Source organism: Microtus oregoni, unplaced genomic scaffold (assembly GCF_018167655.1).
Source record: "Microtus oregoni isolate MIOR12 unplaced genomic scaffold, Mior012 000015F_ref0000493, whole genome shotgun sequence".
Lineage (NCBI taxonomy): Eukaryota > Metazoa > Chordata > Mammalia > Rodentia > Cricetidae > Microtus > Microtus oregoni.
The window spans coordinates 35719657-35739237 of NW_024543074.1; the positions used below are offsets into that span (position 1 = coordinate 35719657).

General features: G+C 47.5%; 1 protein-coding gene across 1 annotated transcript; it reads left to right on the forward strand.

The window, feature by feature from the left end:
* The first annotated feature begins 118 nt into the window (after positions 1-118).
* On the forward strand, positions 119-17105 carry Cenpv (centromere protein V). The gene is made up of 5 exons (XM_041664813.1): positions 119-747; positions 3187-3285; positions 5609-5678; positions 14350-14464; positions 16734-17105. The coding sequence occupies exons 1-5, from the start codon at positions 404-406 to the stop codon at positions 16856-16858; spliced, it is 753 nt and encodes a 250-aa protein (XP_041520747.1). The 5' UTR covers positions 119-403; the 3' UTR covers positions 16859-17105.
* Positions 17106-19581: the final 2476 nt, after the last annotated feature.

Sequence of the window (19581 nt, forward strand, 5' to 3'; positions counted from 1 at the left end):
TTCTGCAACGTTGGTAGTGTCACCACCTTGGAGGCGAAGTCGCCAGGCTTATCAGCTCTGATGTGGCAATGAACTGAGGCCTAACCTACGCCTCCCCAAGTCAGGAAAGTAGGGTTGGAAGTCCTGGCAACAGTGGAGACGGAAGCAGCTTCGCAGATCCAGCGGGCGCGGCTACCTGCAAGCGCAGGTGGAGGCGCGGTCCCGTTAGACCCTCCTCAGCACTAAGACCTTACGGCCCAGGCTCTCCCGTTGCGGGCAGGCCGCAGCAACCGGTTCCCGAGCTCGCGTGTCCCGGAGCGCAGCGCTCCACCCCCGGGGCCTTCAGGTTGTCAGAGGCGGGGACGTGCATCAGCCGGCGGGGACGCGCAGAGCTGAGAGGCCTGTGCGCCCGGTTGAGGGAGACATGCGGCGGACGCGGAGCGCCGTGGCCACCGAGCCGCGGGAGCGGCGGCGCTTGGGTGCCTCCGGGGGCCTAGCGGGCGGCGAGAGCCGCGCCCGGCGCTCCGAGAGCAAAACTAGGGCCGGGGGCGGGGGCGGGGCGGCCGGTCCGCAGCCGTCGGCAAAGCCGCGGCCCAAGCCGCCGCCGCGGGCCCAGGAGGCGGCCGCCGAGGAGCCGCCGCCGGCGGACACCCCCGCCGCCTCGGTGTCTGCGCTCGACCTGGGGGAGCAGCGGGAGCGCTGGGAGACGTTCCAGAAGCGGCAACGGCTCAGCTTCGAGGGCGCCGCCAAGCTGCTGCTGGACACCTTGTGAGTACGGCGGGGGCGGCGGGCCAGCACCTGCGAGGTGCGCACCGGCGGCCAGACCCGAGGCTGGGTGCGGAGCCGGGGCCAGGCGCCCGCTACTCCGGCTTGCTGCTCAGGACGGTGTCCGGCTGCAGACGCGGGGGGGGGGGGGGGCGCTCATCGGGAGAAAACATCCCAAGGGTTCCCCGCCACCAAAACCGTTTTACCCGTATTTGCACGTGCTTTCGGAGGGCGGGCGGGAGGAAAGGTCCAAAGGGAGACTTGAGCGGCCTTGGGGAGCAAGGCCCGTTGTTCAAGGCAGTTCCCGGGAGGGAAGCGCGCGCAAAGCGACGGTCCTGGACCAACGCGTGCGGGAGGGAAGGGGAAGCTCAGACTTTGTGCTCTCACCCAGGGTCTGGGGTGGCAGGCTTTACTTTCTTCAGCTCCATCTGTGCTTCTGAAGTGCTTCCAGCCTTAGATGGCTTACGGAGCACCTCAGAGGTCCTTTTGTGGGAAAAGAGCTGGTAACTCCTCTAGCCAGAACTGCCTCCTTTTTCCCAAACGGGATGTGAACCCCTCCTTCCGTTAACAAAGGTGCTACAGAGAAATACTGCATACCCTAGCCATACAGGCTCTCACTCGCAGGTGAATTGAAAAAGAACAATGAAAGACGAAGAAAACTAATATTAACAATTGCTTTAAAAAAAATCTGAACTGATTTCCATAAACAGCAAGATGTTCTTTTTTTTCTTTGGTCCAGAAGTTCTCTTGGTTTTGGTGCCTCCTCTCTGAAACAGACGATTTACTCAGCTTTCTTTGTGTCTTGCTTTTTAGTCTTATCCTCTTGGACTATAAATTGAATACTTTAAACTATTAATTTAAAACTAAAGCTAATTAAAAATTAAAAGTGCCATTTGTGGAGTACCTGTTGTGTCCTAGCTTCTGGGAAGACTGAGTGACCCTCTGTAAAGATCCGTGGGGCACAGTGGCACAAGCCTGTAATTCTAGTCTTTAGGAGGCTGAGGCAGAGGAGTACCGCGATTTCAAGGCCAACCTGGGCTACAGAAACATCCTTTCTCAGAAGAGAGAGAGAGGAGGAAAGGAAGGAGGGAGGGAGGGAGGGAGGGAGGGAGGGAAGGAGGGAGAGAGGGAGGGAGGGAGGGGAGGGGAGGGGAGGGAAAAGCAGAAACAAGCCAGGAGTCTGTGGTCCATACCTGTAAACCCAGTGCTTAGAAGGTGGGGGCAGGAAGAGCTGGACTTTCAAGGTCATCCTTGTCTCCGTAGTTAATTTGAGGCTAGCCTAATCTGCTTGATACTCCGTCTCAAAATGAAACAAACAAAACCCCCATCCTCCGATGCACAAAGCAAAAATTTGAGTTATTATTTTCCCCTAAAACAAACTGATGAGGATCTAGGAAAAGATACTAAAAATATTGACATGAAAAAAATGAGTTTCACTCTCCAGATTAGCATACTGTATGCCTGCTTACATTTACTTTTATGTCCTCTAAGCTAACTTTTTTTGTGCCAAGAAATTGTATGTTATCTACACTAACGATTTTGTTTAAATACCACATAGAAGAAAGTTTGGAAGAATATATAGCAAACATGGGATCTGTCTTAGTAGGATGATCGCAGGGGCTCTCATTGTGTTACTAAGTATAAACATTGTCTATGGAAGAAGAAATTGAGATGCTAATTTGTTAGAAAAACCCGGAAGAGCATTTAGTCTTGCCACTAATCAGGTGGCAAAATAAAGCTGTAGTGAGCTGTTTCTTCTGGGGTTATTGTTTAGAAGCCACGGTGAAAGATTCTCCCATTTATTACTGGCAGGAATATCCAGTCTTTTGGAGAAGGGGCGTCATGATGTTAGTTGAGTCTTAATGTTCGGTTATGGGGCTGGCTCCAACTGGGTATCGGAGTTGTGTAAAACGTCATGTACTTGAGAAGTCCTAGAGAAAAGTGGATGGAGTTTTTTGTTTGTTTGTTTGTTTGTTTTTAAAAAGCTTTTGTTATCCGCCCAGGAAGCGGTTCTCAATCAGCAGACCCGACTGGGCAACCTGTTGTGCTTTCTCATAGGCACTTCCATATCTTTATTACAATCAAAATGAAATATTACTTGGCCACTCCGCTTGGTGGCTGCTTAAAGTTGGTAAGGTCTCTTCTTGGTGCGCAGCGTATATACATATTTTCCTTTAATAAAGCTGTTTGCTAAGCTTCTTCTCTATCTTCATACTTACTGAGTTCTGGGAACGGTTTATTTTGCAGTCTTATAAAAGTCAAGGCAGTTCACACTGAAAATACTGCACCTCGTCCATGAAATGTACCTGATTGTCCTATAAAAAAGCCTTTTGTCCCAGCCTGGCTTTCTTTAAGAACAAAAAGACAGCATGAAGGATCCATGCCCTAAGGCCCCTGCTTGCCTGTGAGAAATTCTTATGCTCTAGTTTCTATTTCATTTAGTGAGTACCAGGGCCTGGTGAAGCACACAGGAGGCTGCCACTGTGGGGCCGTTCGTTTTGAAGTTTGGGCTTCGGCGGACTTACACATCTTCGACTGCAAGTGAGTATTTTATCTTCCCAGATGGGCTTAGAAGACTTGAGGAGCCAAAAGGCTTGTGTTTCAGACCAGCCGGGGGAGTGGGGAGTGTAGATGAAACTATGGGCCATGAGCTGATAACTGTCACATCAGGTCCTGGGGACATAAAGGCTCATTGTTCTGTTCTTTCCCCTTGTGTGTATGACTTGGAATTTTCAGTGATAATTCAGAACAAGTTATTATATGTGTGTAGTATGTGTGTAGATCAGAGGGCAGCTGTGGGTGTCAGTTCTCTCCTTGGTCCTAGGGTTGTCCAGTCATCAGGCTGGTGGTAGGTACCTTTACCTGCCAGGCTACCTTGCCAGCCCAATTATTTATTTATTTAGCTGGTTTGTTTATTTATTTACTTATTTTTTTGGAGACAGGGTCTCTCAGTGTAGCCCTAGCTAGCTGTCCTGGAACTCATTGTGTAGACCAGGCTGGCCTCAAACTCAGAGATCTGCCTGCCTTTGCCTCCTGAGTGCTGGGATTAAAGGTGTGGGTCACTATCACCTGGCGCTATAGTTTTTACTTAAATTTATCTATTCAACACCTATGTTTTATGTGTGGAGCCTGTGCCTGTGTGTACATGTACTACAGAGCTCCCCAGTACAGTTCAGGTGGCAAAGCAGGGCTTTCAGGGCCGTGACTAATGGGCTTCATGCCTTGATTGGTACCCCTGATTTAAGAGTGATTAGCAGGAGGTGGATCAGGCTGGCTATAATTCCCTGCTGCGATGCTGGGAACCCCATCTTGAGCATAATCTTCTTAGGCGTCTACTGCTGAAGCTAGATGGAGGTGATTGGGTGGAGAGGGTGTGCACCCAGAAGGTCCTAGAAGGTTTCCGTGTGCTGGCCCTCTCTGCCGCCCGGATCAGTGGCAAGCCTGCTCTGTAGCACCTTCCCTGGCATAATAATAGCGTGAGAACAGCAGGTTCTGCCTTCTGGACCAGCTGTTGGCATATACTTAACTTCTCAAGAGGGTCCAGTCCTTTTACCTCTAATGGTACCTGAATTTTGTATGAATAATAAATACTATGGATTTCCTCAAGTAGAGAACTGGCTCACTAATAGAACCCAGATTTGGAAAGAAGCATTATGGCATCATTTCTTGGAGACTCCTATGCTAAGACAGAGTGTTTTAAAAGGCGAGTTAGGGCTGGGGGTGGAGCTCATTTGGTAGATTGTTTGCCTAGCATGTCCAAAACCCCGGATTTGATCCCCACCTCTGCAAAAACTGGACACGATGTCACATGCCTGTCATCCTGGGGGAGGTAGAGACAAGGATCAGAAGTTAAAGGTTGTCCTCGGCTGCGGAGTGGTTGTGGCCAGCTTGTGTCCTTGAGATTCTTCTCTCACAGAAACAAGTAATAAGCAAGCAAAGAACAGCTCAAAGCCATCTTCAACTCTACAGCGAGTTGGAAGCCAGCCTGGTGAGACATAAGACCCTGTCTCAAAAGAAAGATAAAATTTAACATGACCCTTCTGTCTCAAAGAATAAAATAAAGTTAAAATTTTTAAAAACTTATCTATTTTATGCATGTGTGTGTTTTGCCCACATGTATATCTGTTTATCACATGCCCCAGAGGTTGGAAGAGGGTGTTTGATACCCTGGAACTGTGAGCCACCGTGGAACTGGGAATCGAACCGGGGTTTTCTGAAAGTACAGTCAGTGCTCTTAACTGAACCATCCCTAGCCCCAAAGTTAAACTTAAAAAGAAAAAAGGTGAATTGAAGGGCTTGAGGTGCACGTTCGGAGTAGAAAAGTACACTTTAATACCTGCTTAGCATGTAGATGCCCTGAGTTCACTGTCCCCAGGGTAGAGAAACAAAAACAGACAAAAATGGTGAGTCGAAAAGAACAGATTTTTACTCAATTTCCAGTTTGGTATTTCTTGGTTTTCTTATGTGAAGATAGAGGGAAGCCTAAGGGTTTCTCCTTGGCTCTGGTGTGCCTGTCCAAAGAGGCATGAAAGTATAACAATGTCTGAATTCATTTTCTGAGTGTCTTTTAAGTCTGCTGTTTCTCTTCAGGGCCGGGAGGGGAGGGCAGCAGAAATGAGGTCCAGGATTGTTGAATGCTGTGTGGTCTCCCCTGCTGGCTCTGTCACCAGCAGGCTTCCCTGACACGAAGAGCAGAGGCTCCAGGTGGCCCTCCAGCTGCCTAAGTTTCCCTTCCCTGGATGGTGCTGAGAAGGGTGTCCCGTTTGAGGTCAGCTGGTTGGTTCTGCAGGCATTGGGCTGGGCTGCTCGGGCATGTGGACAATGCCCATGTCGACTGACCGTCAGGCCTCTGCTCCCTCTGTAGCTGCAGCATCTGCAAGAAGAAGCAGAACAGACACTTCATTGTTCCGGCTTCTCGCTTCAAGCTCCTGAAGGTTGGTACTCAAGAGCAGGTAGAGCCCGCGTGTAAGGAGCCATGAGCCCCTACCCCGGCTTTCTAGCCTGCTTGCTGTACATTGCATGGGGCAGAGAGCTTAGAAGGACCTGTTAAGAGCTTTGAGATCCTTTTCTTTCTAGCTGGAGTCTTACTGTGTAGCCTAGGCTAACCTCAAACTTACCATTCCTCTTACCTAAGCCTCCTGAGTGCTGGGATCATTTTCCACTCAGGTTTCCTGTCTTTTTCGGTCGGCACTGGGGATTGAACTCAGGGCCCTGACTACGCTGGGCAAGTGCTTTGCCTCTGAGCTCTGTCCCTGGTGTACTTTAACCGGCTCAGTTGCTCTTCCTTTAAGTTATTTATTAGTGGGGTAGGCACATGGCACAGCTCCCATGTGGAGGCCAAAGGACAGCTTTGTGGGGCTGGCTCTCTCCTTCCACCTTTCCAGGGTTTCTAGGGATCGTACTCAAGTCGTCAGCTTCTGTGGTAAGTGCCTTTACCTGCTGAGCCATCTCACTGGTCCCTGCTTCCTCCTGCTTCTGCCTCCTTAGGGCTGGGATCACAGGCGTGTGCCACTGTGCCTGCCTGCCTTTTGTTCTGGAAAGCATATCTGACATTATTGTAGAAACATTTTCAAATTCAGGAAGTCAGAAAATTAATTAAAATCATTTTGGAAACTGAAAATTATCTGAATAACCTGTATTTCTTTTGTAAAAATATAAGAAAATAAAATCCTTCAAAGGCAATCACTAGTTTTTTTTGACAACACACTTTTATACATTATTCTCTCTCTCTCTCTCTCTCTCTCTCTCTCTCTCCCTCTTCTTTCTCCTCTCTCTGAATGGGTCTCATGTATCCTAGACTGGCTTTGAACTCCTGATCCTCCTGAGCACTGGGATTACAGGTGTGTGCCACCATGCCCAGCTACCATGCCCATCCTCCATACCCAGCTTATGCGGTGCTGCTGGGGATTGAACCTAGGCCCTCATGCATACTAGACAAACACTCCACTAACCGAACTATATTTCTGGCCATTTGTACTTTATTTTTTATAGAGATAAATGTATCTAAAAATGTTGTTACAGATGGTGGTACACACTTTTAATCCCAGCATTCAGGAGGCAGAGGCAGATGGATCTCTGGGAGGTTGTGGCCAGCCTGGTTTACAGAGTGAGTTCCGGGACAGCCAGGGCTACACAGAGAAACTCTGTCTTAAAAGACAAAAACAAACAAACAAACCTGTTCTATCTATAAGCTACTTTATCATTTCCTAGTTGGGAAAACCACCACAGTTTTTATTTTCTTTCCTTTTTATTCAGTGTTGGAGTTGAGCCAGGCAAGTGCTATCCCCCTGAGCTACGCCCCAGCTGTTTTAAGTTGAATTTCATCACTGGAGACTTGTACAGACCATCTTGTTCTCTCACAAGCCAGTTTCCTGGCCCACTATCTCATCACTCTTACTCCTGGCTTGAGTCTGTTTAAAAATTGTATTATTTTATGTGTATGGGATTTTGCCTGCATACGCCATCTGTGAATGCAGTGCCTGCAGAGACCAGAAGATGGCGGCAGATCCCCTGGAACTGGAGTTACAGATGATTGTGAGCCACTATGTGGGTGCTGGAACTCAAATCTGAGTCCTCTGCAAGAGCAACCAGTGCTTTTAATTCTGTCTGTCTGTCTGTCTATCTATCTATCTATCTCCTTATCTACTTGTTTATTTTCAACACAGGGTTTCTCTGTGTAGTTTTGGAGCCTGTCCTGGAACTTGCTCTGTAGATCAAGCTGGGTGTGAATTCTTAGAGATCTGCCTATCTCTGACTCCGAGTGTTGGGATTAACGACGTTCACCTCCAAGCCTAGTTGCTCTTAACTTTTTTTTTTGTTTTGTTTTGCTTTGTTTAGTTTTTCGAGACAGTGTTTCTCTGTAGCTTTTTAAAAAAAATATTTATTTATTATGTATACAATATTCTGTCTGTGTGTATGTCTGCAGGCCAGAAGAGGGCACCAGACCTCATTACAGATGGCTGTGAGCCACCATGTGGTTGCCGGGAACTGAACTCAGGACCTTTGGAAGAGCAGGCAATACTCCCAACCACTGAGCCATCTCTCCAGCCCCACTCTGTAGCTTTGAAGCCTGTCCTGGAACTGAGGCTGGCCTCAAACTCACAGAGATTTGCCTGCCTCTGCCTTCTAAGTGCTAGGATTAAAGGTGTGTGCCCACCCCCAACGCCCGCGTGCTCTTAACTTTTATAACTTTTAAGTCCTATCTCCAATCCCCATTTTACCCCGAGTTGTAAACAACATTGTGACGAATTTCCCTGTGTATAAAAAAAGTCTTTGATAATTTTTCGTTAGAATAAGTTCTGTTAGAAAAAAAAAATCTCTGGGAAGGAAAATACCATTTTTTTTCTTTTTTTTTAAAGATTTATTTTATTATTACAGTGTTCTGTCTGCATGTTTGCCTGAACACCAGAAGAGGGCACCACATCTCATTATAGATGGTTGTGAGCCACCCTGTTGCTGCTGGGAATTGAACTCAGAACCTCTGGAAGAGCAGCCAGTGTTCTTAACCTCTGAGCTATCTGACCAGCCCCAAAGTATAAATTTTTAAAATGCCTTTTTAGCAATTTCTAGATAATGTGAGGTGGGGTAGGGTTTTAATTTCTTCCTTTCCTCCCCTTCCTGTTGCAGTCTCAAACTTTGTGAGGCTGTAAAGAATTTGGTACAGACATTCCTCTCCTTTACTAGGAGACTGCAGGTGTGTCAGTGCTGTCTGGTGCTGCGTGTGAACCAGTTCCTGACCTGGAGGGGGTTAATGAATGCTAAGTGGGCTCTCAGAAGGCTCCTGGGAGGAAAGACTGAGTAGATGGCCGTGTATGGCTTAGTCTTTTCAAATCAATGAGTTTTATTTTTTTCCTTAAGATTATGGCCGGGTGTGGTGGTACACATCTTAAAACCCAACATTCAGGAGGCTGAGGCAGGAGGATCTCCATTTTGGTCTACATAGCAAGCTCCTATATAGAGACACCTTGTCTCAAAAACAAGATTATTTTTATGTGTATAGATGTTTTTGTCTGCAAGCATGTATGTGCACCACATGTGTGCCTGTTGAATCCCCTGGAGCTGAGGTTATGATCGTTGTAAGCCACCATATGACTGCTGGGAATTGAACCCAGGTCCTCTGCGGGAGCAGTAAGTACTTTTCCCCCCTGGTTTTTAGAGACAGGGTTCCTCTGTGTAACTTTGGAACCTGTCCTGGAACTAGCTCTTGTAGACCATGCTGGCCTCGAACTCACAGAGATCCACCTACCTCAGCTGGGATTAAAGGCGTGCGCCACCACTGCCCAACTGTAGTAAGGACTCGTAATTGCTAAGCAATCTTTTTTTTTTTTTTTTTTTTTTTTGGTTTTTCGAGACAGGGTTTCTCTGTGGTTTTGGAGCCTGTCCTGGAACTAGCTCTTGTAGACTAGGCTGGTCTCGAACTCACAGAGATCCGCCTGCCTCTGCCTCCCGAGTGCTGGGATTAAAGGCGTGCGCCACCACCGCCCGGCGCTAAGCAATCTTAACAGCCTACCAAGTCTACAGTGTTGGAGGCTAAGGTTCCATTCTTCCTGTCTTTCCTCCTTCCCTCCTCTGTGTATATTTGTGGTCCTAAGAAGTCCCTCCTCCGATTCTTGACTCTCTGGAGTATGGTTTGAATGAGAACGACCCTCATCAGCTCACGTATTTGAATGCATAGTACCTAACCGGTAGGCTGTTTAGGAGGCGTGACCTTGTCTGAGCATTGCTATTGCTGTGCTGAAACACCAGGACCAAACACCTCCACCTTGTAGGAAAGAGTTTGGTCTACACTTTCATGTCACTGAAGTTAGTCAGGACAGGAAAAACAGGGCAGGAACCTGGAGGCAGGAGGTGATGGAGGAATACCGCTTACTGGCTTACTCTCCACTGCTTGCTCAGCCTTCTTTCTTATAAAACAGCCCAGGGGCCGGGCGGTGGTGGCGCACGCCTTTAATCCCAGCACTCGGGAGGCAGAGGCAGGCGGATCTCTGTGAGTTCGAGACCAGCCTGGTCTACAAGAGCTAGTTCCAGGACAGGCTCCAAAACCACAGAGAAACCCTGTCTCGAAAAACCAAAAAAAAAAAAAAAAAAAAAAAAAAAAAAAAAAAACAGCCCAGGGGTGGCCCCACCCACAATGGACTTGGCCCTTTCCTATCAATCACTAATTAAGAACACGCCCTCCTGGCTTCCTACAGACTTGCTCTTCTAGAGGCATTTCTCAGGTGAGGGTCCCTCCTCTCCGGTGACCCTAGTGAAATTACCTGAGAAGGGAACGCACGGAACACTCAACAACCCGCTTAGGAGATTATTGGGTGGGTGGGGGTGTACAGGCCTGGTGAGGAGGAAGTGGGAGAGCCTACCGCATGCGCATAGGTGGGGAGGATGTGAGCTCACGCACATGCGCAAGAGCTCCTGGAGCTGCATTTTATGTAGGTGATGCAACCATGCTGCCTGTGGGTCACGCCTGAGGGTTTGTCCGCACATGCGTGGCCCTGGAACCCAGAGCTGTCAGCCATATTGTAACTGAACCATAACACCTAGCTTGTGTTAATTTGGTATAAAAATTTCCAAAATAGGTCTTGTTGGAAGATGTATGTCACTGAGGGTGAGTTTTGAGGTTTCAAAAGTCCACAACAGGCCCAGTCTCTCGCTCTCTGCTGCTTGTTGATCAGATGTAAGCGCTCAGTTACTGTTCTGGCACCTGCCTGCCTGCCTGCCTGCCCGCAAGCTCCCCACCATGAAGCCCAAGGATCCACCCCCTGAAACTATAAGCAAGCCCTCAGTTCAAATCTTCCTTTCCTAGGCTGCCTTGGTCACTGCATGTCCTCACAGCCGTAGATCCATAAATAAGGCAGAGAGAGAACAGACAGACTTCTACTTTGTGTCCTTTTCTTTGTCTCTGTCTCTGTCTCTATACCGTTGTTTATACCTCTGTCCCCATCACAGAAGGTGTGGCATAGGAGTCTGTTGGTAAAGAGTACAGGGATCCTTCACTGGCCTGCAGGGCAGAAGTGCACTAACGTGCAGTCTGGCCTCAGCCACATTCCTAAGCTCCTGCTGTTGTTTTTTTTTAAATGCTGCAAGATCCCTGCGGCAGTAGGCAGCAGAAATGCTGTAGGTCCCAAATGGTGGCAGAGGGCCATGTGGTGGCAGGCAGCGGGCCCTGGGAGCAGCCAGTCCCAGGCAGAAATGGCTGCCGGTCCCAGAGCTTCCAAGTGCTGGGATTAAAGGTGTGCACCATTACATCTGGTTCCGCGTGTCAGATTTTGATGATGTCAGGCCATGCGTGGGATCAAGTCGATGGGTGCATAGATGAGGAGTGAGTATCCCAGAGTGACTTCTAGTCATAAATGAGGTCAAGTAGGGTGTCAGGGGTCTCTCTGACCCTGGTAGTTCTGATGCACCAAGTTGTGGGTAAGAAGAGCCCTTAGAGCTATTTTTACAGGAAGTTCCTGGTGTGTTCATTAGCTCCAATTAAAACAAACAAAAACCTTAGGAAACTCAGAATTTGAGGCATTCTCGTGGTAGATGGCACGCAGGTCTGTGAGGAAGTACAGGAGAAATGGGAAGTGTATACGGGTCGTAAGAAGTCTCACCCACCACTGTCTACACATTTGTAGATTGAGGCTGGAAGTCACTCGGTAGTTAAAAGCCTGTACTACTTTTGCAGAGGACCTGAGTTTGAGTCCCAGGACCCAACATCTCTGACTTCCAAGAGTATCAACAAACTCAAAAACATGATTAATAAATCTTAAAACAATAAAACAATTTGAGGGGCTTGGAGAGATGGCTCAGAGGTTAAGATACTTGTTGCTCTTCCAGAGGACCTGGGTTCAGTTGCCAGCACCCACACGTTGATTCACAGTCATCCATAACTCCAGGCCCTGGGGTCGGATGCCCTCTTGTTACTTTTATGGGACCAGGCACACACTGGGTGCACATACATGCACATACATGCAATCAAAACATTCATATACATAAAATACAATAGATAAATACTTAAATTTTTTTAATGTGTGGGGCTAGAGATATGGCTCGGTAGTTAAGAGCACTGACTGCTCTTCCTGAGGACCCAGGAACCCACATGGCAGCTCACAAATGTCTATAAGTCAGACACCCTCACACAGACATTCATGCAGGCAAAACACCAATGTACATAAGATAAAAAATAAATAAACTTAATTTTTTTTGTTTTGTGTATCAGAACAGGGTTTCTCTGTGTTGCCTTGGCTGTCCTGGAACTCACTCTGAAGACCAGGCTGGCCTTGAGCTCACAGAAATCTTTCTGCCTCAGAGGCAGGCGGATCTCTGTGAGTTCGAGACCAGCCTGGCCTACAAGAGCTAGTTCCAGGACAGGCTCCAAAACCACAGAGAAACCCTGTCTCGAAAAACCAAAAAAAAAAAAAAAAAGAAATCTTTCTGCCTCTGCATTGAGTGCTGGGATTAAAGGCGTGCACCACTGCCCGTCTAAAAAATATTTTGAAATGTAAAATTTATATTTCAATGTATGTGTGTATCTGTATTTATGTGTCTACATGACTCTGAACATATGCAGAAGCCCAGAGAGGAAAGCACTGGACCCCTTAGAACGGGATTTATAGGCCATAAGATATCCAGCATATGTGCTGGGATATGAATCCTGGTCATGATTAGGCAGTAAGCTCAGGCTCTCTTAGCCCCTGAGCCATGGCTCCTACTCAGTTACCTACTCTTTAGCCACCAAGTTTCTGTCCTTTTAGAACAACTGTTTCATAGATGCCTTTTGGACAATTTATATGCATGGAAAACATATACAAATCTATATAAATTCTAGTGACGTTATCCCCTTTGCCATGCTGGAGGGAATCCAGGGCCTGGGGTGCACTAACATGCCCACAGGGGCTCCACCATGAGCCATGCCTACAGCCCATGTCTTATATCGGGGACTGTTAGTGCTGCTTAGTGTTTGCGAGCATTCTTTATTTTATATGTCTTTATGTGTGTCTACATTATTAGTAGGTGCGTGTGCCAGTGCCGATGGAGGTTAGAAGAATTTCTCAAATGCCTGGGAGCTGGACTTACAGGTGGTTCTGAGCTGCCCATGGGTGCTAAAACCCAAACTCCAGTCCTCTGGAAGAGCAAGACCATTGAACCATCTCTCATCCAGCTCCTCATTGTTATGTAGGCTTTTTTTTTCTTTTTTCGTTTTTTTAAAGACAGGGTCTCATGCAGCTCAAACTGACCTTGAGCTAACTTGGGGTGATGTTGAATTTCTAATCGTCCTGTCTAGGTACAAGGATTGCATCTCCCAAGTGCTAGGATTACAGGCATGCATCGCCATCATTGGCAGGATGTATATTTCTGCATATGTTAACCACCATTGTGGGTTTTTTTTTTTTTTTTCCCCTCTGAGACAGGGTTTCACTGTGTGGCTTTGGAACCTGCCCTGGAACTCATTCTGTAGACCAGGTTGGCCTCGAACTCACAGAGATATGCCTGAGTATTGGGATTAAAAGCATGTGCCATCACCACCTGGCCCATTATGATTTTTTAAAATTATTTTTTTTCACTTCATGTGCATTGGTGTTTTGCCTGCATATATGTCTGTGAGAGTGTCAGATCCCCTGGAACTGGAGCCACAGACGGCCATTGCTGTCGTGTGGGTGCTGGGTCCTCTGGAAGGGCAGCCATTGCTCCCAAATGCTGAGCCATCCATGTAGCCTCTACCGTAGTGCTTTTAAAAACAAAGATTTGTTTATATTTTATGTATTTGTGTATGTTTGCACTGTTAGTAGGCACATGTACACGCCAGTGCCCATGAAGGCCACAAGAGGTTCTATCAGTCGGTTTTAATTATGTACATGTGTGTGTATTTGTGAGCGTCTGTGTGCATGTGAGTGCAGGTGTCTTTGGAGGCCAGAGGTCTGGCTCTCCGTGCAGCAGGAGCTAGAGGAAGTTTTGAGCCACCTGATGCTGGTACTGGCAACAGAACTCTCAGGTTCTCTGCAGAAGCATATGTGCTCTAACTGCTGAGCCATCTCTCCGGCCTCACATTTGTGATTTTTAAAATCTTTTTCAGCAGGAAATGAGAAGTCCCTTGTTGTAGGTCATCGGTGTAAGCATCATTCCATATATTCTTTTCTTCCTCTCAACTGTCTGTTCACATACTTTGCTCATTTGCTCACTCATCTTGTCCATTAAGAAAACTAACACTGGCTGGGCGGTGGTGGCACACACTTTAATCCCAGCACTCGGGAGGCAGAGGCAGGCGGATCTCTGGGAGTTTTTTGGGGACATGGAGAGCCAGTCCCTCAAGTGGCCCTGGGAAGCAGGCATCTGCAATCCCTGACACTTAGAGGTTATTCTGTTTTAGTTACATCAGCTCGAGGTTGGGTTGTTTGCTGTACAGTTGGCATAGGAGGAGCTGTGGGCTGAGGCTCCAGAGCGAATTGTATCTGGGGAGTACAGATGGGTCCTTGTCTTCAAGAAGCTTTAAGGCTTTTCTAGGAAATGGAAACATTTCCACAACCCAGAGAACTCCACAAAAGGGCAACCCCACTAATGCTTTCCAAAGGGTTACTATGAATAACATTACATGATCTCCTTGCCCACTTACTTCTGTTCTCCCAGGGCACTGAGAGCATAACCACCTACACGTTCAACACGCACAAAGCCCAGCACACCTTCTGTAAGAGATGTGGTGTCCAGAGCTTCTACACTCCGCGCTCCAACCCTGGAGGCTTTGGTGAGTGACGGGTGTATCCGTGGGCTTGGGACTCTGAGGAGCCTGGTGTGCTTGGGGTCTGAGTGCTGGTTGGACAGGTGGGCCCTGGCATGGCTGTCAGAGGAGCAGGGTTCCTCTGATGGGTGCTGGTCAAGTGTCTGGGCATACGGTAGTTCTCAGAGTCCATCATCTGTAGGTGGTTCCTATTCCTGGTACCCTAGGGCTGTGGGGAGACCCTACAAGGTAGAGAGAAGATAGGTGGGATGGGGCTGGAAAGATGGCTCAGAGGTTAAGAGTACTGGCTGCTCCTTCAGAGGACCAGAGTTCAATTCCTACTCTCAGTCCATCTGTAACTCCAGTCTTGGGGATCTGGTACATTCCTCTGGTCTTTGTGGGCACTGTATGCATGTGGTGTATGCAAGCTAAACACCTATACACATTAAATCAATAAATTTAAAGGAAAGGCGGGTAGGAAATGGGCCTGTGGGTTCGGGGAGGCCATTGGGATAAGGAGGGTGTAATGGGTGGGGAGAGGCCAGAATGATGGCTGTTGCTGGTGGTATCTGAAAACAGAGTTAAGGGCTGTGTCTGCAGCTCAGTGGTAGTGAGTACTTACCTGGCATCCATGATCTTCACCCTGTCCTCAACTAGATTTTAAAAAAAAATTAATTGTTTTGTTTAAAAAAGAAAAAAGAGCCAGGTGTAATGGTACACGCCTTTGATTTCAGCACTCGGGAGGCAGAGGCAGGAGGATCTCTTGTGAGTTCGAGGCCAGCCTGACCTACAAAATGGGTTCCAGGGCTACATGGGGCTACATAGAAAAACCCTGTCTCAAAAAACAAAACTAAACAAAGAAGCAAGAGAACCAGGTGTGGTGGTGAATGAGAGGTGAAGGCAGAGTTGTCTAAAGTTCAAGGTCATTTTAGCTATGTAGCTAGTTTGTGGTAAGTCTAGGCTAGACATCATCTCAAAAGGTGGAGGAGCTGGAGAGTCAGCTCAGTGGTTAAGATCACTGACTGATCTTGCTGAGGACCTGGGTTCAGTTTCTAGCACCAAAAGGTGGCTCATAACTGTAATCTCAGGGGTCCAATACCCTCTGTTCTCCACAGGCTGCTATATACCCATATCTGGTCCACAGACAGAGTACAGAATGTAGACACTAAATATATGCTTTTCAAAAGAAAAAGAGGCGCCTCTAGAGCCCTCTTCAGGCCCTGCTTGATCTGGAGGAGGGGTGGATACAACCATCCTTGGACAGAGTAAATGAGGCTGCCATGCCCCTGTGCCCTAGCCGCTGGATCTGTGGGTGCACCTGTGACTGTACCATACCTGTCTCCTAGCAGAGAGAAGCGGGCATCACGCCAGTCTCTCTACTCCGTGTCTTTAGCAGCTGCCGCTGGTTCCTGGTCTGCCAAGTCCTGGTTACCTTGAAACAGGAAAGGGTTTTTGTTGTTTATTTGTGGGATTGTTTCATGTAGGTTTGGTTTTGAGACTCTCTTATACTGTGTAGTCCAGGCTAGCCTCCTGGCAGGCATGCCTCTTGCTTCTGCCACCCGATTGGTGAGATTAAGGCATCTTCTACTATGCCTGCTCAGGAAAAGGTTTTTTTTTTAAAAAAAAAAAATATTTATTTATTTATTTATTATGTATACAATATTCTGTCTGTGCAGGCCAGAAGAGGGCACCAGACCCCATTACAGATGGTTGTGAGCCACCATGTGGTTGCTGGGAATTGAACTCAGGACCTTTGGAAGAGCAGGCAATGCTCTTAACCTCTGAGCCATCTTTCCAGCCCCCTCAGGAAAAGGTTTTAATAGTTACAAAGTCCTGTATAAACTGGAAAGTATTTAGTTCTTTATCTATCTAAGCCCAGGAAAGGCCTGAGAATTGTGCCAGGCTTGAACTTCCTAATACTTTCGACATCTGGCCCTGCCCCACCCCCTCCCCTCATACTGGGGATTGACCACAGGGCCACGTACATACTCGGCAAGTGTTCTATCGCTGAGCTATGTCCCAGGCCTCCGAGGTTTTGAATGCTGCCTGGCATTGGCTGACCCTCCTTTAGGGTATCTGACCTTCACGTGGCAGACATGGACCATAAGGTGTAGGCCGAGCTAGAACCTTCTCAGTACATGAGGCCACACAGCGTCGTAAGCTGAGGTGGCAAGCAGGAGCATGCCACACAGAGAGCTCTAGTGGGATAGAGGTGCTCACAGGTGAGGCTTGTCTGACAGATTCTCCGGTCTTACCCACACTGAGGACCCCTCTCTTCTGTTCCACTTGCCCCTAGGAATTGCCCCCCACTGCCTTGATGAGGGCACTGTTCGGAGTGTGGTCACTGAGGAGTTCAATGGCAGTGACTGGGAGAGAGCCATGAAGGAGCACAAGACCATCAAGAATATGTCCAAAGAGTGAGCTCAGGCGTCCTCCTTCCCGAGACAGAGAGAGCAGGGCAGCAGCCCTGTGGGGTGCGTGGGTGTGCATCGCTGTGCAGATCTGGGCCGCTATCTCCACTCCCAGTGCCCTGTGGTTCGCTCCAGCCACCATTTCTTTAGGCAGCTCTGCCCTTAGCCCAGATGTCATGGAAGACAGTTGACCTTCTCCCTTCCCACTAACTTTTGTGTGATCTTTTAGAAAATAAACATTTCTGACATTAACGCTATTACTGTGGTCCCTCATTCCTTTGAACTTTGACTTTTGCTCTGAGGCCTGTCAGTTAACAGCAGATTAAAATAACGGCACCGATAAGGCACCTGCATCCAAACCGAAAAGAGATTAAGTCGGAAAGAGCTATTACAACCAGAAACTGGAGGACCACAGTTCGTGTGCGCTGTGAAGATGTGGACCAGGTGCTCAGAGGCCACAGAGCTAGTCCAGGAAGACCTGGACAGGCTGCGACAAGAGTCACTCTGGGCTTGAACTTTTAGTTTATTTCTTATCCATGTATTTTTTTATTTTTGTCGTGACGGGCTCTTTGTTGTTGTGTTCTCCTTGCCTGCTCTTTTCCTTTTGATAGTTCCATGATGTCGCCCAGGCTGACCTGTGACTCAGCACTTCTGCCTCAGTCCTCTGCATGCTAGGTTACAAGCATGTGCTACTATGTCTAGCCACGTTTTTTTTATAAGGTCAGTCAGCTGCTTTGTTTATTTTGATTTTCTCTTGTTGTGTGCCGTGGTTAGCAGCCAGGGCAGCATGCAGGCTAGGCAACAGCCTTAATCACTTCTGCTCTCTCTTTAAGTGTGGTCAGATAGGTGTAACGTAAAATGTAGCATCTTAACCACACATGGGACTACAACACAGATTATACATATGCGCGCACCATACATAAACATCAAAAAAACCCAACAGTGAAAAATGAAGATTTGGGTTGTCACTTGCTGAGGCTGTAGTATCGGAAGTTTGTTTTATCATAAAGTTGTTAGGAACCTGAAAGCAAAGCAGCTGTGAACAAGACAAAGAAAGCCAACCTGTTGTACAGAAATTTTAAAGTAATGTTTATTAAATACTTGATATTTTCCAGAAACTCTAATATTTGAAATAGTTGACTAACTCATTCAATTAATCTTTTCTTTTTACAAGTAGCAAAGTATTTAGTCTCATCACAGCATGTAAAAATGATTAGCGTGTTCCTGTATGATGTCGTCTGCCTCACAATCACTCTTATTAAAACAGAGCAGCTGCTGATTAACTCCTCCAGCGTGTGCAGTGCTTGGTAGCTAGAGGGAATTTTGGGGTTTGGGGTTTGTGTTTGTTGTGTGTTTTCCAGATCGGGTTTCTCTGTAACCCTGGCTGTCCTGGAACTCACTCTGGAGACCAGGCTGGCCTCGAGCTCACAGAGATCCGCCTGCCTCTGCCTCCTGAGTGCTGGGATTAAAGGTGAGCGCCACCACCACCAGGCTGTTTCAGGGATTTTTGAGGACAGCTGCATGATGGGAATGTAAAGGAGACAGACTAGGAGCCAATGAAACACCGCAGGGGAAGAATCACCAGAGCAGTTACACCAGGACATGCCATGACTTAGGGCGCAGAGGCTGAAATCTCTCACTTCTGAAGCCTGACAGCCCGACCTGGAGCCAAGAAACCAAGGGTAGGAGGAGAGAACCCGCTCCTGAACGTGGTCCTCTGACCTGCCTGTGCTCATCGTGTAGACTACACATCCACGAGCTGGGGAAAGGAAATAAAGACAAGTTTCTTGGCTTGCTGGGAGAAATCCACATTGTTAGGATCTGGTCAGACAGTCCTAGGACTGCACAACCCATAGACTGGATTTTCAGAGTCCAACATGGTTTCCCATGCCTGTAATCCATCCCAGTAGCCAGGAGTCAGAGGCTGGGGGACTGTGGCAAGCTCCGTGCTCATGGTCTAAACAGCAAGTTCCAAATAGCTCAGACTTCACAGTAAGTCTCAAAAATAAACAGACAAAAAAAAAACAACAAAAATTCCAGGCATTCTTAGTTTTTTAATTAAAAAATGTATTTTATAAATTTAATTTTTTTTTAATTTTATTTTTGAGACAGGGTTTCTCCGTAGCTTTTGGTTCCTGTCCTGGAACTAGCTCTTGTAGACTAGGCTGGCCTCGAACTCACAGAGATCGCCTGCCTCTGCCTCCCGAGTGCTGGGATTAAAGGCGTGCGCCACCACTACCTGGCTTTATAAATTTAATTTTAAAAGACTTATTTATGTATTTTTTTGGATATGGGTGCTCTATTTGTCTGTATGCCTGCACACCAGAAGAGAGCATCAGATACCATTATAGATGATTGTGGACCACCATGTGGGTGCTGGGAATTGAACTCAAAACCTCTGGAAGAGCAACCAGTGCCTTTAACTACTGAGCCACTGAAATTGTGTCTGTTTGTTTGGAGGCAGGGTTTCTCTGTGTAGTCCTGGCTCTCCTGGAACTTGCTCTGTAGACCAGGCTGGCTTTGAACTCAGAGATCCACCTGTCTTTGCCGCCCAAGTTCTCGGACTAAAGATGTGCACCACCACACCCAGCTCTAAATTTAATTTTTAAAAAGATTTTTATTTTATATGTTTGCCTGTGTGTTTGTATGTCCACTACTTGTATGTTAGGGGCAAGAGCAGTGCTTTTATTTGCTGAGCCGTTCCTCCAGACCCAAGAGTATTTTTTTTTTTAC